Raw genomic sequence first — 23050 nt, 5'->3', positions numbered from 1 at the left:
GAGTAGTGGTGGATGATTGCTTCTCAGTCTGGGGGCTTGTGACCGTCGTGTCCTTCAGGAATCAGGGATCAGTGCTGGGACCATTGCTGTTCGTTGTCTATATCAATGATCTGATCTGGATGATAATGTCGCATATTTGCTAATGACACTAAGATTGAGGTGTTGTGGACAGTGACGAAGGCTTTCAAAGGTTGCAGAGGGATCCGGACCAATTGGAAAAATGGTCCAGAAAATGGCAGATGGAATTTAATGCAGACAAGTGTGTTTGCATTTTGGAAGGACAAACCAAGGTGGGACATACACAGTTAATGGTCGGGCATTGAGGAGTGCGGAAGTAAAAAGGAATCTGAGAATGGAGATGCATAATTCCCTGAAAGTGGCATCACAGGTAGACAGGGTTGTGAAGAAAACTTTTGGCATTTAGGCCATCATAAATCAGAGTACAGTTGGGATGTTATGATGATGGACAGCAAAGTTCTTCAGCACCTGAACAGATACATTGTCTGGTCATGCTGCTTTGTACAGGTTCACCCTAGATAGGATCCTCCTCACCACAGCCATGGCTATGCTGGGTGCCTGCTTTTCAGGGGAGATGTGGCTTTCCTTGGTGTTACATTGCTTTTTCTCATCAATATGACAGCAAGGAAAGGTAGTGGGAACCATGGTCTGGTATGGACAGGACAGGAAAGGGTACAGAGAGTTGTGAAATTGGCCTGCACCATCACGGACATCAGTCTTCACTCCATCGAGGGGACAGGAGCTGGTGCCTTAAGAAAGCAGCCTCTGTCCTCAAGGACTCCACCCTCTTCTCACTGCTACCATCAGGAAGGGGATACAGGAGTCTGAAGATGAATATCTAATGGTACAAAAACAGCTTCTTCCCCTCCATCATCAGATTTATGAATGGACAATATTCCACAGACTTCCTCTCTTCTTTTACATTAATTCATTATTTAAAAATGTAATCTATAGCAATTTTTGCACGAATTTTAATAACGAATAAAAATAACAAATTTTGTGACATACGTTCGTGACAATAAATTCTGATTCTGGTTCATGAAACTGTGCGTAGAAGGTACTCAACCTGTCAGGAAGGGAGTCATCATTGTCACTGACCTGTAGGGTTTAATTATAGCTAGTAATGGTTTGAATGGCCTGCCTCATGTTGCTGGTGTTACACAGGTGTCTGTGGATTCTCAGTGTGCACCCATACTTTGACTTCCTGAATGAATGGGAGAGTTCGGCCCCTGCTGATCTTAATGACCAGCGCACAGTCATTAGTTCGTAGAGTACAACTCCAATGATCTGAAATTGGATTCTCCGAAATCCTCAGTTATCTAAAAATTTTCTTAAATTTCAGATGAATGAGGATATCTGAAATCCTCATTTATCCAAATTTTTTCGGGGCCAAACTGACCAGCGACCTTGGGCTCCCAGAGCCAGGAGCAGTGGACCTTAGGCTCCTGGCATTGGCAGCAGTGGATATTGGGATGGCAGCAGTGGACCTTGGGCTCATGGGATCCGGACCAATTGGGGCCCCAGTGGGGAAGTGTTGGTGATTGGCAGTGGCTAGCATTTTTTGGTGAAAATTAAATTTTATTTTAATACTTTAAAAGCCTTTCCTTGTTTAAGCACTGATACACATGATTTGCTGTTGCTACTTGGCTGTTTTTTAAAAAAATAACCAGTTATCCAAAAAAAATGTTTATTTTGGATAATTGGAGTTGTACTGTACCATAATTTTTTAGATAGGGAATTCATTGGTTTAAAAAAAGACACTACTTCTTTACTGTGTGGTTTTAAGTCATATATTTTAACTTCTTCAGTACACAGATTCACATTGTTCTGCTCCTTATACCCATTCTACCCCAGAAAATCTTTTGAGGCAAGTTGGTTGTCATGCCTGGTAACATTTAAATTAGTCTGTTTTGATTTGAGAATCACTAGTGTAACAGAACATGTTGTCTTTTATATTGTACATAGATATGTTTTTGGGAGATAGAGTGTGGCAGATTTTTTAGTGTAGGTCACATACAAACACTTCAAAACAGATCTCATTTAAAATATTGGAGCTCTGCTCAAACCAGACAGGCCGGCTCCGAGAGCCTTTGCAAAAACTTTGAAGAGTGTCCAAGTGACTTCACTAATGGATTGTTGTTTTGAAAAGCAACAGTTGAAAGAACTTGGAGTATTAGGTTCGGAGCCGCAGTCTGTCTGAGTTGAGCTTGCTGTTCTAGAAGGGTCATGTGGTTTTGGAGAGAGAAAAAAAAACAGGCTTTTCAGAGACAGAGAGAGAGTATTCAGTTCTACAGTTCCACAGTCAGCAGCAGCAGCATTGGGACTGGAACTGGTAAGCTTGTGGAAAACCCCATTTTGAAGATGGGTTGTGAGTTCTTAGTTCAGCCTGGTCAAAGCCCTTGTGGTCCATACGAGAGGAGAGGACTGGCTGCCTAATGATTTACTTGAAAAAAGGGAAACAAAAAGGAACTCTGTGATGACCTGAAAGAATGAGGTTATCAACTAGAAAACCCTGATGGGGCAAGTTTCTTAGGCAAGACACCAACGTGGCTGATTAAAAGAGATCAGTTTGTGTCCAGGAACAACAAATTTCTCTCTGAAACTGACAAGAACCTTCCTGAGCAGTAACCATGTACTTTTCAAGCCCCAAAGCCTGGTGAAATTCATAAATGTTATATTCTGTGCACAGTATAAGAATTGCCTGCAACCAGTGAACTTGGAGGAATGAGAAGTGAGATTAGACTGTGATTTAAATAACTTTTCTAAACATCCACAAACATTACATACATGTGCACTTAGAATTGGAAGGGGGTTAAGTTAACGTTAAATAAGTTACTAGTTATAAGTTAACGTGTGATTCTGTTTTCATGTTTAAAGATAAGTAAAAGCAACTTTTGTTCAAGTAACTATATAACCATATAACCATATACAGCACAGAACAGGCCAGTTTGGCCCTACTAGTCCATGCCGGAACAAATCCCCACCCTCCTAGTCCCACTGACCAGCACCTGGTTCATACCCCTCCAATCCTCTCCCCTCCATGTAATTATCCAGTCTTTCCTTAAATGTAAATAACGTCCCTGCTTCAACCACCTCTGCCGGAAGCTTATTCCTCATTCCCCTCATGTTCCCCTTATAATTTTTCCCCTGCAATCTCAAACCATGGCCTCTGGTTTGAATATCCCCCACTCTTAATTGAAAAAGCCTATCCACGTTGACTCTCTCTGTCCCTTTTAAAATCTTGAACACCTCCATCCATTTGTCTTGGTGAATTTCTGTTGCTGTTGGGTATTGGGGTCCTCTGGACTCATAACATTTTTGGGGATCATCCTTTTGATTTTAAATTGGAGTTTTGGGATCTTAAATTTTTGGAGTTTTTGTAATTTATTAGTTAATTGTTTTTTTTCGAGCTAATTTAAACTATGAGTGTGTGGAAAAACAGCAGCAATGGATGCTAGTCCATTTTTGTCAAAACCATCACCATTGGAGCCGCAGTGCAAGAGAAAAAAGGAACTGATGGTTATTTCTTAGGACTTAAAGTTGACTGAAGTCAAGCATTAGATGAGGAAAATACAAATACAGAAGATTATAGTGAAATATATAGGTGAGGGAAAATTTCTTGAGAAAGACAGATTTTTGGGAGGATAGATCTGTTGAATTGGAGTTGGAGTTAGAGAAACTGAGGGTGGAAGAGGAAAGTGTTGGAAGAAAAAGAGAAACGGAACTTTGAGTTGCAGAGACAACAATATGAGGCAGACCAAGCTGAAGAATAAAGAAAGGAAACTGAAAAATGGAGGATAAATGAGTTTGAGGTAGCTGTATCATGGAGGGAGGAACTTTAAAGGATCAGATATTTTCAATTAGAGAAGTTAAAAATTGAGATAGTGATTGGTAGGAGAATTGAGGATTTAACTCCTGGGGAGAGGTTTTTGGCTAGGAGAGAAGTAAATCTAGTTCCTCCTTTTGATGAGGGAGATATCGATTCATATTTTCAGCTTTTTGAAAAGGTTGCTGAGAGTTCAAGATGGCCAAAAAGTGGCCTCTTATGCTCCAAAGTGTGTTGAAGGGAAAAGCACAAATTGCATATTCTAGCTTGACTGCACAGCAAGTGGCAAATTATGATACTGTAAACAAGCAGTATTGAAAGCTTATGAGTTAGTTCCAGAAGCATATAGACAAAAATTTAGGAATTTAATAAAAACATGGAATCAATCTTATATGGATTTGCTCTGGGAAAATTTGTATGTTTTGACTGTTGGTGCACCTCAAAAGTAATAAATAATGATTTTGACATATTGAGAGAATTGATATTAATTGAGGAAATTAAAAGAGGATGTGTTCCAAATGAGATTAAATTATACCTGGATGAGAGAGACGTGGGGACGTGGCAGCAAACAGCTAGATTAGCAGACGAATTTGCCCTAATTCACAAAAATAAATTTCAGAATAGTAAGGCTTTTCAGAGGGTTAATGTGGAACAGGTTAATAAACCTGTTCAGAAGGTTAATGTAGAGCAGACTAGAAAGCCTGAAATTAAGTCTGTCAAGAGAAAAGATGAAAGTAAGGAGGGAAAGGACAGAACTTCTGGATTTGTATGTGATTTTTGACAGAAACCTGGTCACGTTATTGCAAATTGTCTAGTATTGAAAAAGAGGCGAGAAAAGGAGGTTTTACCAGAAGCATGTATTCAGACAGTTGAATTTAAGGAAAGCAGATGTTCCGAATCTGATAAGGGTGTCATGGATGTTTTCAAACCTTTTCTGTCAGAGGGCTTGGTTTTAGTAAAGGAGGGAGAATCACAGGTTCCAGTTAAAATTCTTAGAGATACTGGGGCTGCTCAGTCACCATTGTTGGAAAATGTTTTAACTCTTGATCAAAAGACTGACACAGTGGAAACGACTTTGATTAAAGGTATTGGAGGTGAGGTAGAGTCAATAGTTCTTCACAACATAGTGCTGAATTCAGAATTAGTTAAAGGACCTGTTGTAGTAGGAGTAATTTCAAAGTTACCCATACAGGGTGTCTTGTTTTTATTATGGAATGGTTTGACAGAGGATAAAATTGGGTCAGTTTTGAGATTAACATATCAGCCTAGTAAGGATAAGGTTGAGGAGGATTGTGAGATATATCCTACATGTGCTGTAACATAGTCTTTGTCTAAGAAAATGATGATAACAGAGGAAGATCCTGTAGATAGAGACTTGCCAGTGCTTCTGAAATAGTCTTGAAAGAGCAGGGTAATTGTGAGAGTAAGGATTTCTCTTTGTCAAGGAAAGAGTTAATTCAGCAATAGAGGAGAGATACAGATCTTATTGACTTAAGGGACAAAGCAGGAAGTGAACAGGAGATTAAAGAAATGGCTTGTGGATATTTCTTGAAGGGTGAATTGTTAATGAAACCTTATTATGAGGATAAGGGTAGTGAAGAACAGTCTGTATTAGAGGTGTTAGTTGTTGACAGGGTTGAGGAAGTTATGGATCACAAGATTATGGAAACAAAATCTTGTGAGAGTAACTTTAAAGAAACCATACTTCCTGTGTGCTTGTCTAACTTAGCAATTTTGGAAAATTTGGAGGAAAAGGTAGGCCATCTTAAGTCACAAGAACAGATGCAGTTGAAAGAATTAATTTTGAAATATATAAATTTGTTTCCTGATGTGGCAAACAGGACATCAGTGATTTATCATGATGTGGATGCGGTGGAGGAAAGTCCCATAAAACAACACCCATATAGAATAAACATTCAGAAGAGTAAAATCATGGATCAGGAAGTGGAATATATGTTGAAAAATGATATTATTAGACCTTCAAACTCAGATTGGAGTTCTCCTTGTGTTCTGGTACCTAAACCGAATGGAACTGTTAGGTTCTGTACAGATTAAAGGAAAGTGAATTCAGTAACTAAAACAGATGCTTATCCTATCCGAGAATAGATGACTGTATTGATAAAATTGGGAAAGCCAAATTTCTTACTAAGCTGGATTTATTGAAGGGTTACTGGTGTGTGGCTTTAACTGAGAGAGGAAAGAATATTTTGGCATTTGTAACTCCATCCGGTTTATATGAGTTTAATATGTTACCTTTTGGCATGAAAAATGCCCCTGCAACATTCCAAAGGATGATTAATTTGGTAATCCAAGGGTTAATACATACAGATGCTTATATTGATGACTCAATATAACTAAAACGAGAGGACACATTCTCAAGATTCGGGGGAGTAGATTTAGGACAGAGATGAGGAAAAATAGTTTTTCCCAGAGAGTAGTGAATGTTTGGAATTCTCTAACCAGGGAAGTGGTTGAGGCTGCTTCATTAAACATATTTAAAATTCAGTTAGATAAATTTTTACATGATAGAGGAATTAGGGGATATTGGGAGATGGGAGGTAGGTGGAGTTAGGTCATAAATTAGATCAGCCATGATCATATTGAATGGCGGAGCAGGCTCGATGGGCCATTTTTGGCCTACTCCTGTTCCTACTTCCTATGTTCCTATGTTCCTCTGACTTCGTCACAAAAATTAACACATGGGAAGAACATCTGAGGGAAATTAATGAATGTTTGTAAGATTATCCAAAGCAAATGTAACTGTTAACCATATAACCATATAACAATTACAGCATGGAAACAGGCAGTTTGGCCCTTCTAGTCCACACAGATCTAAGTACCCTCCTCTAATCCCACCTACCAGCACCCTGCCCATATCCCTCCATCCCCCTCCCACCCATATACTCATCCAACTCTTTCTGAAATGACAAAATTTACACTGCCTCCACCACCTTTCCCGGAAGCCCATTCCACACAGTAACCACTCTCTGAGTAAAGAAGTTCCCCCTCATGTTACTCCTAAACCTTTGCCCATCAACTCTCAACCCATGTCTTCTTGTATCCATCTCTCCTACTCTCAATGGGAAAAGCCTTTCCACATCAACTCTATCTATCCCTCTCATTATCTTAAACACCTCTATCAAATCCCCTCTCATCCTTCTACATTCCAAGGAATAAATACCTAATTTGCTCAATCTTTCCTTGTATTCCAGATGCTGAAACCCAGGCCACAATTTTGTAAATCTTCTCTGAACTCTCTCTATCTTGTTAATATCCTTCCTATAAATCGGTGACCCGTACTGCACACAGTACTCTAAATTTGGCCTCACCAATTCCTTGTACAGTTTCAACATTACTTCCCAACTCTTATATTCTATGCATTGATTTATATAGGCAAGTATACTAAAGGCCTTCTTCACCACCCTATCCACATATGCTCCTACCTTCAGGGAACATTGCTCCATTAATCCTAGATCTTTCTGATCCACTGCATTCTTCAATGCCCTCCCATTTACCACATATGTCTTGCTTTGATTATTCTTTCCAAAATGAAGCATCTCACACTTATAAGCATTAAACTTCACCTGCCATCTTTCTGCTCACTCCTCTAAGCAGTTTAAATCCCTCTGCAATCTTTGAAAACCCTCTTCATCATCCACAATTCCCCCTATTTTAGTATAATCTGCATATTTACTAATCCAATTTACCGCCCCATCCTCCAGATCATTAATATATATTACAAGCAGCAATGATCCCAATACCAAACCCTGAGGTACACCGCTTGTCACCAGCCTCTATCCTGACAAACAATTATCTACTACTACTCTCTGGCACCTTCTTTCCAGCCACTGTTGAATCCATTTGACTATCTCCAAATTAATACCCAAGGATTTAGCTTTCCTAACTCACCTTCCATGTGGAACCTTATCGAAGGCCTTACTGAAGTACAAATAGACAACATCCACTGCTCTACCCTCATCAACATTCCTAATCACCTCTTCAAAAAATTCAACAAGATTGGTCAAACACGACCTTCCACACACAAATCCGTGTTGAGTATCTCTAAGAATGCTTTCCATCAATTTACCTACCACAGACGTCAAACTTACTGGCCGATAATTGCTAGGCTTGCACCTTGAACCCTTTTTATACAAAGGAACCACATGCACAACACACCAATCCTCCAGCACTATACCCGTCTCTAATGACATTTGAAAAATCACTGCCAGAGCCTCCGCTATTTCCTCACTAACTTCTCTCAAGGTCCTGGGGAAAATCCTGTCAGGACCTGGAGACTTATATGCTTCAGAAGCTCCAGTACTACCTCTTTCTTAATCACTATAGACTCCATACCCCCTTTTCTTCCTTTACCCTTCACAGTTCAATATTTTTCTCCTCAGTAAATACTGAGGAAAATAAATTGTTCAAGACCTCCCCATCTCTTTTGGCTCCACACACATTTGTCCTTTCTGATTCTCTATTGGAACAATTTTATCTCTCACTTTCCTTTTGCTATTTACATATTTGTAGAAACCTTTTGGATTTATTTTTTACCCTGCTTGCTATAGCCACCTCATAACCTTTTAGCTTTTCTAATTTCTTTCTTGATTTTTTTTTTACATTCAATATAGCACCCAAACATCTTTTTTCCCTGTTTCTTATATTTATTGTAGTACTCCCTCTTTTTTTGAACCAAGTTTCCAATATCCCTTGAGAACCATGGCTCTCTCAAACTTTTGACCTAACAGGTTTATAAAGATTTTGTACTCTTAAAATCTCTCCTTTAAAAGACCCTCCATTTCTCTATTACATCCTTCCCAGAAAACAAATTGTCCCAATCCACCCCTTGTAAATCCTTTCGCATCTCCTCAAACCTAGCTTTTCCCCACTCAAAAGCCTCAACTCTGGGCCCAGACCTATCCTTTTCCATAATTACCTTGAAGCTAATGGCATGCTGATCACTGGACCCAAAGTGCTCCCCCATACAAACCTCTGTCACCTGACCCATCTCATTCCCCAACAGTAAATCCAACACAGCTCCCTCTCTAGTTGGTACCTTCACGTATTGATGTAAAAAGCTATCCTGCACACATTTTACAAACTCCAACCCATCCTGCCCTTTCATGGAATGGGTTTCCCAATTAATATTTGGAAAATTAAAATCCCCACAATCACTACCCTGTGCTTATTACAAATATCTGCTATCTCCCTAGTAATTTGTTCCTCTAATTCACGTTCCTCATTCAGTGGTCCATTATACATCCCTTTCCCATTCCTCAATTCTACCCAAATAGCCTCCCTGGATGAGCCTTCTATCCTATCACACCTAAGCTCCGCTGTAATATTTTTTCTAAAAAGTAGTGCAACCCCACCCCCTCTTGCCCCACCCCCCCACCTGGTTCTATCACATTTAAAGCAACTAAATCCAGGAATATTTAGCTGCCAGTCTCATCCCTCCTGTAACCATTTTACTAATCGCTACCATGTCATACTTCCAAGTGTTAATCCATGCCTTCAGCTCATTCACCTTCCTTACAATGTTCCTAGCATTAAATATATGCAGTTTAGAGATTTCCCACTTTTTACTTCCTGTATGCCCCTATCTTTACCCACAGCTCTCTTATGATCTTTTGCAATCGACCTCTTCATATAGAGCATCCCCCTTTTCTATCACCTGCCTTTTCCCCCTCAAACACTGTCTACAAGCTTTCTCTGATTGCATTTTAACCTCCTCTTTGCTGTTCTCCTTCAATTGGTTCCTTCCCCCCAGCCAGTCCAGTTTCAAGTCTCCTGAGTAACCCCAGCAAATGTCCCTGCCAGAATCCTGGTCCCCCTGGGGTTGAAATGCAACCCATCCTTTTTGTCAGGTCACACCTACCCCAAAAATGCTCCCAGTTAATTTAGCAAAGAGTCAATTTGCAAATGCCACTGTAATATACTTAGATCATGTAGTTGGTCATGGCAAAGTTGCACCTATTCAAGCTAAGATTAATGCAATTTCTGAATTTCCTAATCCCAATGGCAAGAAAGCAGTGAGGTTTTTAGGAATGGCAGGATATTATAGGAAATTTTACAGAAATTTTGCTGAGGTTGCTCTTCCTTTAACAAACCTTTTGAAGAAAGGGGAGAAATTTGTGCGGACTAAAGTTTGTCAGACAGTTTTGGAACATTTAAAGGAGATGCTATGCCATTATCCTATTTTAAAACCTCCTGATTTTGATAGACCATTTTTTTTAGCAGTGGATGCCAGTGAGGGGGCAGCAGGTGCAGTTTTATTACAAAAACATAATGAAATTGACCATCCAGTTGCCTGCTTTTCAAAAAAATTCAATGTTCATCAAAGGAACTATTCCTCTATTGAGAAGGAACTGTTGTCTATAATATTTGTTCAGCAGAATTTTGATGTATATGTCAGTACCTCTCAGGAACCAATTGTGATATTTACTGGCCACAATACTCTGGTGTTTTTGAATAAAATGAAGAATAAAACCAGAAAATTTTTAAACTGGAGTTTAATATTGCAAGAATATAATCTGCAAATTAATTATATCAGAGGTACAAATAATGTGATAACAGATTGTTTTTCACGATGTTAAAATTGATCATGTATAGAAATATATGGATTGTGAGTGCTTAGTTTAGCATGGTCAAACCCCTTGTGGTCCATATGAGGAGTGGGTGCCTAATGTTTCACTTGAAAAATGGGAAACTAAAAGGAATCCTGTGGTGACCTGAAAGAAAGAGGTTATCATCTGGAGAACCCTGATGGGGCAAGTTTCTTAGGCAAGACACTGATGTGGCTGTTTAAAAGGGATCAGTTTGTGTCCAGGAACAACAAATCTCTCTCTGAAAACTGACAAGAAACTTCCTGAGTGGTAACCATTTACCTTTCAAGCCCCAAAGCCTGGTGAACTTCATAAATGTTCAATTCTGCGCACAGTATAAGAATGGCCTGCAACCAGTGAACTTGGAGGAATGAGAAGTGAGATTGGACTGTGAATTAAAGAACTTTTCTGAACTTGCACGTGTGCAAGAATTAGAAGGGGGTTAAGTTAGGTTAGTTAATAGTAATAAGTTAAAGTTTAATCCTGTTTTCATGTTTAAAGATAATGAAAAGCAACTTTTGTTTAAGTAACCATTTGTCTTGGTGAATATCTATTGCTGCTGGGTTTTGGGGTCCTCTGGGATCATGAACACTAGGTAATGTCTTCCTTTAAACAGTGTGTCTGAAATGTTCCTTCTGCGGTTTGAAAAACATTGCCCATTGGAATGATGATAACAGACCAGATCAGGCCATTGTTCACAAGTGTCAGCAGGTCAATATCCACTTCAGCATCAGGCCATGGATAACACTAAATGAAAATTTAAAACATTGCTGCAGATTTACCAGGATGGTGCCTGGAATGGAAAGTAAGTCTCATGAGGCAAGGTTAGCAGAGCAGGGACTTTTCTCTTTGGAACGTAGAAGGATGAGAGGAGACTTGATAGAGGTCTACAAGATTATGAGAGGCACAGATAGGGTGGACAGCCAGCACCTGTGTCCCAGGGCAGGATCAGCAAACACCAGAGGACATGAGTGCAAAGAGAAGGGAGGGAAGTTTAGGGGAGACATCAGGGATAAGTTTATTTACCCACAGAGTTGTGGGGGCCTGGAATGCCTTGCCGGGGATGGTGGTGGAGGCTGGAACATGAGGGTAATTTAAGAGACACTTAGACATGGATGAAATAAAATTAGAGGATTATGGGGTAGGGAGGGTTTAGTACTTATTTTAAGGAATATATGGCATGCGCTGTGCTATGTTCTATGATCTATGCTGGAAATCTGAAACAAGAACAAAAAAATACTGGAAAGTACTCAACAGATCATCAGAGTCAGTGGAACAAAATGTTTCCAGCACTTTCTGTGTAAGTACTGTAATGCACATCGAAAGAACCAAAGACTTGTTGATCCCAACCAAGGCTTTTATTAACTAAAAGACTGGAGCGTATCACAAGTAGGTCGACCAGTCCAGAATGACCTGGTCTGGCTAGGAGCAACCTTTTAAGACCTGCCAATAGGTGTGGCTACACTCTCAGCCAATCACAGTCATCCTACACTACCATCTGTACATATGTACATATACACATTGGTGATAGAATCTGTACTATCACAAGTAGTAGGTAAAATGTTAATACTGTATGCCCAATGGGAATGAACCTGACATATCATGGTCTTTAAACCTATCAACACCCACAGTTACCTCAGCCACACCTTTTCTCCCCATGTCTCCTGTAAGGATTCCATTCCTTTCCTAAATTCTTCTGTCTCCATCACATCTGCTCCCAGGTTGAGGTCTTCCATTCCAGAACATCCGAGATGTCCTCCTTCTTCAAAAAAAAACTGGCTTCCCCTTCACTGCTATGAACTAAACTATAGCCATATCTCCTGGCCCCCTTCACCCCTAGACACATCAAGGATAGGATTCCCCTTGTCCTCACCTACCAACCCACCAGCCTCCATATCCAACATTGTTCCACATTTTCAGCTGCTTACAATGTGATCCCAGCAACTGACATATCATCCCCTCCTTTCTCCCCTCTGTGACTCCCTCATCCACTTGTCCCTTCCCACAAATTGCCCCCTTCATACCATCCCCTGTGACTTGAGCTGCACAGGTAGCATGGCGTTTAGCTCAACATTATTACAGCGCCAGCGGCCTGTGTTTAAATCCAGGGCTGTCTGTTAGGAGTTTGTATGTTCTCCCTGTGTCTGTATGGGTTTCCGCCCAGTGTGCCGGTTTCCGCCCACCCTTCAAAATGCCTGCAGGTTTTAGGCTAATTGGGCAGCACGACCTCATGGACTGGAAGGGCCTGTTTCCATGCTGTATGTTTAAATTGACCACCATTCAGGGCATCAAAATGACCTGCCTAGTGAAGGAACACTTCACTTGTGAATCTGCATCTACTGCATCCAGTGCTCCCATTGTGATCTCCTCTACATCAGGGAGACTGGATGCAGACTGGGAGAATGTTTCGCCAAACACCTTCACTCTGTCCGTTGCAATAGCAGGAACCTCACAGCGGCCAACCATTTTAATTTCAAGCACCATTCCCACATCCTCATGTCTGTCTATGGTTTCATGCACTACCAAGCCGAGGCTGCCCACAGATTGGAGGAATGACACCTTAAATTCCACCTGGACACTCTCCAAACAGATGGCATTAACCTCCATATCTCCCCTGCCCCATCTCTCTCTCTCTCTCTTTCCCTATCCCTCTGACTCCTTTCCTCCAGCTCCCTCACCCCTTTCTCTTCTCCTATCAGAGAGCTACCACCTGCCCCTATCATATCTCTTCTACCCTCCCACCTGTATCCACCTTACCTGGTAGCCCAATCTCCTCTCCCTTCTCTCCACCACCCCCCTCCCCCCCACCTCACCCCACCTTTTATCCAAGTTCCGGCCAGGTTTTGCTTATACCTTAACAAAGAACCCAGGCCCAAAACACTGGTCAGCCTTTGCTTCCTATGGATCCTCTGTGATCTGCTGAGTGTCTCCAGCACTTTTGTTATTGCATGCAGCAGGCTTTCTTGCTTAACTTCTGGAGTCCACAACTCTCTAACCAAATCTTATAAATCAAAATATTGCCTATAGGAGTTGAGATGTCATGTTGAAGTTGTTTAAGATGGGGCATGGCAAGATGGCGTAAGGAACAGACGTGCCTTCCAGTCCTCTCCTGACTCTAACTTATTGTTTTGTCTTTAAGTGCCCGTTAAAACTTTTTTAAAAAGTTTATAAATAGTATGAGATGTTGAATTAATACCTAATGGTACATTTGTTAAAAACAAAAGTAAAAGGAAACAGCAACAGATTGTTAAAAAATTATATTTTCCGAAATTATCTGAGCCTGCTTGTTTACTAAAAGCCACGACTCAGCGTGAAATGGATCCAGGAAAACAAGCGAAGAATTCGGCCTTGGAGCTCCGTTCTGATTCCGTAAGTCTTTCTGAAGGTCATTTTCAGCTGCCTTTAGAACAAAGGGCTGGCCGGATGCCAGTATTTCAAACAACGTCTACTGAGACTTTGACTGCTGAATTAGCTGGGGCGCCACCAGTTGGAGAGTTAAAGAGTTGTTATTTGACTGCTATACCACCAGTTATAACAGCTCTTCCAGATATTGACATAATGAAGCTTTTAAAGGAGGTTTGGATCAAAGATAACCCTGATCATCAGCCTCCTGATACTTCTGGGAGGTCTGTGGCAGGGGCTCTTACATGGAGTCAAACTGCAAGAAAAGCTACTAAATTAAAAGAAGGGATAGAAGGTCCTCTGATTCCACAAGAACAGCAGAATCCCACCATGTCTGGATCTACTGATGTTGATATACTTTTCAAGAGTCATGAACATAAGATATTTTCTTCAATGATGCATTTAGGTGATTCTATGAATAATCTTACTTCTAAGATTAATGCATTGGTGGATGTCAATACTCAACAGATGGCTGATTATGGAGCTTTTAAAGTTGAAACTATTGAAAGACTTGAGATGTGTGATCAAGGATTATCTGATGTACAAGATCAATTGCAAGATGTGAATAAAACAATTGAAACGTTACAGATTCAGAATAAAAATTTAGCAAAAAGGTTGATTATTTGGAGAACCAATCCAGTTAAGTTAATGTGAAAATGTCGGCTTGCCAGAAGGGATAGAAGGGCCAGATCCAAGAAAATTTTTCACTGAATGGATTCCACAAGTGTTGGGACAAGATAAGTTTTCTGAAGGTTTAATATTGGAACGGGCTCATAGAGCTTTGAGAAGGAGACCTTTTTCAGGACAGAATCCAAGACCTGTTCTGGTTCACTGTTTAAATTACTGTGATAGAGAGACTATTTTACGAATGGCTATTAGAAATGCACAGCAAAACAAATTTCCTTTGATGGTTCAGAGTAATCGTGTTTTCTTCTATCCGGATTTGAGTCAGGAAATTATGTTTCAACGACTTGAATTTAATTCTGTGAAAGAATTATTGTGGAAAAAAGGATATAAGGCAACCCTGCGGTACTGAAGATTTTTCAGGATGGATATCAACCAAAGTTCTTTGATAATCCTAAAGAAGCTATGGATTTTGCTCAGTCTTTACCAATTACAGAATTCCAGGAACAACGTAGTCCTCCACGGTCTCCAAAGAGGGCAGAGCTGCAAGAAGGGAATTTGATTTCTGGAAGAAATGGAAGAAACGGTGGTCGCAATGGCAAAGGAAACTCATTTAATAGATAAGGAACATTTGAAACTCAAGCGTGAATGGGTTGGGCATGTTTTTTATTCTTCATTTAATTCTAAGGCAAAAGGTGTGGCAATTTTGGTACATAAGAATCTACCATTTTAGTTACAGAGTGAAGAGAAAAATGGTGGAAGATTACTAAAATTAAATTGTACAATCTTTAATGAGGCATGGACTTTGCTTGATGTTTATGCTCCTAATGTTGAGGATACAGCTTTTGTTGTGGATATGTCTTTATTACTTGGACAATCGAACTCTAATGTGATGTTGGGGGAGATTTGAATGTGGTGTTGGAGCTCTGCCCTCTTTGGAGACCGTGGAGGACTACGTTGTTCCTGGAATTCTGTAATTGGTAAAGACTTATTGGATAAGTACTCAAGAGTAATTAAGAAGTCTAAGATGGCAATCCAAGTGATTAATATGATGGCAGATTTGAATTTAATTGATATTTGGCGAAGAGTTAATCCTACAGAGAAAGATTTTTCTTTTTATTCCTCGCGACATAATTCTTTTTCTAGAATTGATTATTTTTTAATATCAGCACATTTGCAGGATAGGGTTACATCTGTGGAGTATAAGGCTAGATTGGTTTTGGATCATTCATTATTACTATTAGAATATTTGAGTTCACAAGATGTTCAGAAAGCTTCAAGATGGAGATTTAATACTATGCTATTACGACGCGAATTTAATTCTGTGAAAGAACGGTTGTGGAAAAAAAAGACATAGGGCAACATTCATGTATTCTGCAGTACTGAAGATTTTTTAGGATGGAAATTAGCCAAAATTCTTTGACAATCCTAAAGAGGTTATGGACTTTGCTCAGTCTCTACCAATCATGCAGTTTCAGGAACGATGTAGTCCTTCAAGGTCTCCAAAGAGAGTAGAGATGTAAGGTGGTATCCAGATTTTTAAAAGAAATGGAAGCAATGGTGATCGAAGTGGTAACGTTGATTTAAAAAAATAAATCTTTTATCTTTTTTTTGAAAAGAGTTTAAATAGTTTAAATAATGATGATAGTTTAATGAAATGGGAGTTGGGAGAGGGAACTGGGTGGGCACTAGTTTCCAGAAGTCATCAGCTACCTGTGAGTTATCTCACACCCAATATTTTGGGGGAGTTACCGCTTTTGGCAGTTTAAACAGGAGGAGGTAGTTGTGACCTCCGACCTGTTTTTTTTTTCTTTTTAATTTTTGGGTTAAGAAGTGAAGGTTTTTTTAAATTATTTTTTTAAATAAATAATTATATATTTTTAAACTCTTTTTGTTTTGATTGTAATTGAGAGGGAATTAGGAGGTTTTTTTCACTCCTTTTTTTCTCTTTTTTTGGGGTTTTTTTTTCTCTTTTTTCTTTCTTTTTTAAGAGGATGATGTCACAGAAGATAATAAGTCAAAAATTGAGGATGTTGAATTAGATGAAGAGGAAGATGAGGGGAAAGGTGATAAGAAGAAGAAGAAAATTAAGTACAAATACGTTGAGGGAGAAGAGTTTAATAAAATTAAGTTAATTTTGATAGAGAATTTTGAAGATGTTATAAATGAAGAATATGGAGAATTTTATAAGAGTTTGAACTTTTTTTTCTTTTTTTTCTTTTTTTTATATAAGGGGAGGGGAAGGGAATAAAAAGTTTATTTGATTGTTTTTCTAAGGGATGTTTTTGTTCTCTCGATGAATTATAAAGGAAACTTGGTATTAATGGAAATTCTGTATTTATGTATTATTAATTATGATTTTTGTATAACAGATATGTGGTTGATATATGATTTTAATATTTGAATTTAGTTTTAAAGTGATTTCATTTGTTAAATACATGAATTATGTTTGATTTAAATATATGTTTAAGGGTATTATTTTAGTATTGATATTTTTTTTGTTGTTAGTAATTTTTTTTGTTGTTAAGTTTTATCCTTTTTTTTGTAAGTGGGGTTTTTTCTATTTTATTTACAACATTGTTAATTAATTCTTCACTCTTTATTTTGGGGGGAGGGTTGGATTAATTTTAAATTAGATGATTAATGTTGTGTTATAAATATTGGGGGGGTTAATTTGTGTAGTTTAATGATGTAGTATTCTAATTTTTATTATCTTATTTTTTATTATTTATTTAAATGTAATTTTTATTTTATTCATGTCATAAAATTTTAAATATAGTTTAAAAAAAGAAGTTGTTTAAGACATTGATGAAGCAAAATTTGGAATATTGTGTACAGTTCTGGGTGGCTAACTACAAGGAAGGCTATCAATAGGTTGGAAAGAGTGCAGAGAGGATTTACTAGGATGTTGTTGGGTCTTCAGGAGTTGAGTTACAGGGAAAGATTAAACAGGTTAGGATTTTATTCCTTGGAGTGAAGAAGAACGAGGGGAGAATTGATAGAGGTTTACAAGATTATGAGAGGTATAAATGAGAAGAAGATGGAGGGTTATGGGCATTGTGCAGGGAGGTGGGACTAGAAAGGGGTGTTTGGTTCGGTGCAGACTAGAAGGGCCTAATGGCCTGTTTCCATGCTGTAATTGTTATGTTATGTTATATAAAAGAGTAAATGTAAGGAGGCTCTTTCCACTTCGATTAAGAGATAAATACGATAAATGGCTTTAGAGTGAAAGGGGAATGTTTTAGGGGGAACATTAGGACAAGTTCTTCTCTCAGAGAGTGGTGGGAGTGAGCTGCCGTCTGATGGGGTGAATGCAGGCACTATCTTGTGTTTTAAGAACAAGTTGGATAGGTACATGGAAGGGAGAAGTCTGGAGGGTTATGGAATGGGAGCAGGTCAGTGGGATGAAAGGGGCTGAATGGCCTGTTTTCTATGCTGTAGCATTCTTTGGTTCTAGAGCAAATAAGCAATAAGATGACTGATCAAAATACAATGGAAACAATTATGCAATATCTTTTTACACAGACTGAGTTGTACTTCCCTTAAGCTTCTTTGTGTTCCTTTTTATTTATTCAGAAGTTCTTGCTTAAATTTTTTAACTTTTAGCTCAAAACCCCATTTGACTGCTAAATATCAGTGAACTAAATTAATATTAGAATCTCTGAATTCAGAGAAATTGTCAAACGACTTGACTTTGACTTGACTTTTGCCTCATGGCAAAAAAATTATTCGCAAGTAAGATCAATGAAGAGATAAATGAGCAGCCTTAAGCAAAAAGGATTTGTCTTTATGCATCACTGATGGATGTTTCAAATCATTGGCGGACAATGGAGTTCTAAAATGAAGTCTCGATTGTAAATGTCGGCACCACGGGCATTCAATTCCAACAGCTGCTCCTGCAGTATTGACCTCACCACAGGATTCTCCAGGCCAATATTTGGATGTCACAGTGCACCTGTGCTTCAACCCATCGAGCCACAGGAACTCGGAGTTTCCACCACATCCACTTTCTGCAAAGACACAACCTTTCTGAAGAAATTTCCACAGAAATAGCTGCCAACTCCAATGGTCTGACCCCACGATAGGAACAGATTAAACAAAACTCTGTCAAGTGTAGTATGAGGTGGGGTAAAGCAGCATTGAATGTGTACCATTGAGTGGGTAATCACACCTTAATGTGGAATTGTTTTCATTGCCTGACTTATTGAACGGAGCATTATGATGATGTGAACGTTCTAATATCTTATAGAATTTTCGCGATCCCACTGTTGGACTTCATATTAATGCTAAACAATGATTTAAATTTTTTGGACATATGGCACAGTAGCAGGCCATTCTGGCCCACGAGTCCACCCCGCCCATAGACACCAATTAACCTACACCCCTGGTACATTTTGAATTGTGGGCGGAAACCAGAGCCCCCACGGAAAACCCACACAGACCTGGAGAGCATATCAATTCCTTACAGACAGCACGGGATTGATGGTGAATTAATGGCATGGCGCTCACCGCTTCGCCAACTGTGCCAGCCCCAGAAGGTTTTCATGAACTAAACCCACTTAGGGAGTCACAGCATTTTTACATTGAATGTCATCCAAGATTCTGCAGCATTTTGAATAAGGCAGGTCTTGTTCCAGTCAGGTCATTTAATTTGCAGAAATACTAAAGTAATTTTTAAATCTAACAGTACTGGGAAAATCCCTACTCTAACACAATATATTTCAGGCAAAAAGCGTACAGTTAGGCCTTTAGTAATTGGAACTCCCAATTCATAATATGAAGAAAAAAATAGATCCAGGATTACAGAGAAAGTATCATTTGGATTAATTCTGCAGTTACCATGCTGATGGTCGATGTGGAGTTTGTACATTATCCCTGTGACCTTGTGGCATCCACCTGGCATCCCACTTCCAACCAAGGCCAAATTTGTAAGTTAGTTTTTGCTGCATTTTATGTATGGGGGATTGTAGAATTTGGGGGAAGTTGATGGGGAGAATAAGATTAGTGGAGGGTTCGTGGGAGTGGATGCTGGATTGTTATCATGGACTCGGTGGGCTGAATGTCCTGTTTCCTTGCGGTGTGGCTTCTAATCAGTATTGAGAGTAAACAATGTCATTGTCTCATGCACACGCCTAGAGTGTTCATCTGTGAGGGGAAGCAATAGCTGTTTGCAGAGATAACTATAGGACGGAATTTGCATTTTTGTACTAGCAGATCTGCCAAAGAGGTTTTATCTCATGGTGTGGCTCCTCTCCCGATCAGTTGGTACTTGTTAGAGGCTGTAAATATTGGTTTGCATTGTTGTGGGAGTGTGGGTCATCAAAAGGTTGGAAAAATCTCAGGCTTTTCAATCCTCTCCTGTTTCCGTGTCCGCAGCTAGTCTTCCTCTCCTCATTCTAAGTCCGAGTTCATCCAACTCTGCTTACTATGTTCAATTTTGCCCACCAACTGTTTTTTACACTGAGAGCTGTAGGTGCCTGGATTGCATTGCCAGGGGTGGTGTGGAGGCTGAAACAATAGGGGAAATTTAAAGTCTTTTAGACAGGCACATTGATGAAAGAAAAATAGAGGATTCTGAGGTAGGGAGAGTTTAGATATTTGGGGGCAGGTATAGGTTGCCACAACATCATGGGCTGAAGGGCCTACACTGTTCTAACTTGGAACTTGCCAGCCTGCACTGGTGAAGTTACCTGGGGAGCTTAAAATGCTAGACATTGTTTTCAAATCTTTCCATAACTTTACTTGAACGTGTGACCCTCCTAGATACCTGCAACACTCCTTTTCTCGGTACCGACTCAATTAATGACTGTGGCTCCTGCAATTCCTTACAAGAATCTCTCACCTTTTATTTCCCTCCTTTAAGCTCCATCTCCATCCAAGTTCTTGGTTATCTACTTTACCCGAGCCCTAACCCCAATCTCTTTCTGCAGCCAATGGCAAGATTTTGTTCTGAAACACATTTGCGGGATATTGTTTAGACTTTTGTGATTTCAGGGACAATATATTCACGACCTAATCTTATCTCATTTTCTGTCCAAACACTCTAAACCTTTGAACACCAGCACCAAAAACGTGCACATCAAGGCAAACTCACCATCCCAAATTTGGCCTGCTGTACATGAAGTATTCCTTCTTTGATGGGCTTTTCCATTGCACTTGTTTCAGATGCTGTTTGCTTCAATCCTTACAATGCAGTTATGTATTCAACAACTGAACCTTCACTTCCTACACATTCACTTCCTTGTTTTTGCGGAAAGAATATTCAACATGTATTTTAAATCTTGACCTCAAAATAAACCGTCAAATTTGCATTGTCAACTGGAAAGCTGGATGTCTGAATGAAACTGCAAAATTAGCATCCAAATTATGAGGAAAATTTAAGGCTTTATTCTCTTCACTTCAGATTGTAAAGGCAGATAAATGTTTGTTCTCTGGTGAATTAGGGTTACAAATTATCAGACTCTTCTGCTGTTCCCATTACCACTTGCTTCAGACACACCCTTTTTATTTGCTTCTGTTTCCACTTCCTGAGCTGTGTATCTTAAATATTATTTATCTCCAAAGTCTTTCCGATTCTGAGGAAAGATAATTGACTTGTAATCTTGGATTTGTTTCTCCTGAAAGTTCTAGAATTTCCCCTCTATTTTGCATTTCCAGCAACAATATTTTGCAGTTATTTTCAATTGCCAAGTCTAACCGGGTCCATGAGATGGTTCCAGAGATGAGAATTTGTACCAGGATGGACTGGAGAATCCATGCTTGATTTTGGAAGACAGGACAATTTTCTTGAATATATACAGTGTCATTTTCTCCCCTTTTTCCCCCCTTCCCTCCCTCCCTCACCCCCTCTTTCCATTTATTCAAAGTTCAATCTATATGATACATTAAACCCATTAAACAATGTCATCAATTAATAAAAATAAACAAGAAATTTTTATCTTTTAGTTTTATATATTGAGTCAGTTCATTTCATTGTCTTCTCCTGTCATTTTAGGTGGTGGAGGTTCATGGTAGGATTTCACTATTGTGTTTCATGTATGGTTCCCATATTTGTTCGAATATTGTGATGTTATTTCTTAAATTATATGTTATTTTTTATAATGGAATACATTTATTTATTTTTATGTACCATTATTGTATTCTCAAGTTGTCTTCTAATTTCCAGGTTGACATAATACATTTTTTTGCTACAGCAAGGGCTATCATAATAAATCTTTTTTGTGCTCCATCCAAATCGAGTCCAAATTCTTTATTTCTTATATTACTTAGAAGGAAGATTTCTGGGTTTTTTGGTATATTGCTTTTTGTGATTTTATTTAATATCTGGTTTAGATCTTCCCAAAGTTTTTTCACCTTTTCACTTGCCCAAATTGCATGTATTGTTGTTCCCATTTCCTTTTTACAGCGAAAACATCTGTCTGATACTGTTGGATCCCATTTATTTAACTTTTGGGGTGTGATGTATAGCCTGTGTAACCAATTATATTGTATCATGCGTAACCTTGTGTTTATTGTATTTCTCATAGTTCCGGAGCATAGCTTTTCCCATGTTTCATTCTTTATCTTTATGTTTAGATCTTGTTCCCATTTTTGTTTAGGTTTACAGTTTGTTTCCTTGTTCTCCTTTTCTTGCAGTTTGATGTACATGTTTGTTATAAATTTTTTAATTATCATTGTGTCTGTAATCACATATTCAAAATTGCTTCCTTCTGGTAACCTCAGCCTGTTTCTCAATTTGTCCTTCAAGTAGGTTTTCAGTTGGTGGTATGCCAACATTGTATCGTGAGTTATATTATATTTGTCCTTCATTTGTTCAAAAGATAATAATTTATTTCCCGAAAAACAATTTTCTATTCTTTTGACCCCATTTCTCTCCCATTCTCTGAAGGAAAGGTTATCTATTGTGAAAGGGATTAGTTGATTTTGTGTCAATATTAATTTTGGTAGTTGATAATTTATTTTATTCCTTTCTATGTGAATCTTCTACCAAATATTGAGCAGATGGTGCAATACTGGTGAATTCCTATGTTGTACCAATTTTTCATCCCATTTATATAGTATATGTTCAGGTATCTTCTCCCCTATTTTACCTAGCTCTATTTTGGTCCAATCTGGTTTTTCCCTTTTTTGATAAAAATCTGATAGGTATCTTAATAGTGCTGCTCTATAATAATTCTTAAAGTTTGGTAGTTGAAAGCCTCCTTGTTTGTACCATTCTGTTAATTTATCTCGTGCTATCCTCAGTTTCCCCCCTTTCCATATTTTCTTTAGTTCCTTGAAGAATTTCTCTGTTAGGTGAATTGGTAATGATTGAAATAGGTATTGTAAGCTTGGGAAGATGTTCATTTTAATACAGTTTATCCTTCCTATCAGTGTTAGTGGTAAGTCTTTCCAGTGCTCTAAGTCGTCTTGTAATTTTTTCATTAATGGCTGATAATTTAGTTTGTATAGATGGCCGAGATTATTATTTAGTTGTATACCTAGGTATCGAATTGCTTGTGTTTGCCATCTAAATGGTGATTCTTTCTTAAACTTTGTGAAATCCGCATTATTCATTGGCATGTTTCACTTTTAT

At 38.7% G+C, this 23050-nt stretch overlaps 1 protein-coding gene across 1 annotated transcript in view; it reads right to left on the bottom strand.

Annotated features, from left to right (window-relative positions):
- Positions 1-20670, bottom strand: part of LOC138742955 (docking protein 3-like) — a 50041-nt gene extending 29371 nt beyond the window's left edge. The window contains exon 1 of the mRNA XM_069897828.1: positions 20570-20670. Within this exon, the coding sequence (XP_069753929.1) occupies positions 20570-20626 (57 nt within the window). The 5' untranslated portion in view covers positions 20627-20670. The remainder of the gene's footprint in view (positions 1-20569) is intronic.
- Between the last annotated feature and the right edge of the window lie 2380 nt (positions 20671-23050).

Source organism: Narcine bancroftii, chromosome 9, assembly GCF_036971445.1.
Source record: "Narcine bancroftii isolate sNarBan1 chromosome 9, sNarBan1.hap1, whole genome shotgun sequence".
In the NCBI taxonomy this organism is placed as follows: domain Eukaryota; kingdom Metazoa; phylum Chordata; class Chondrichthyes; order Torpediniformes; family Narcinidae; genus Narcine; species Narcine bancroftii.
Note: the sequence above shows the minus strand (reverse complement) of the source record. Positions and strands in the feature narration are given on the sequence as shown.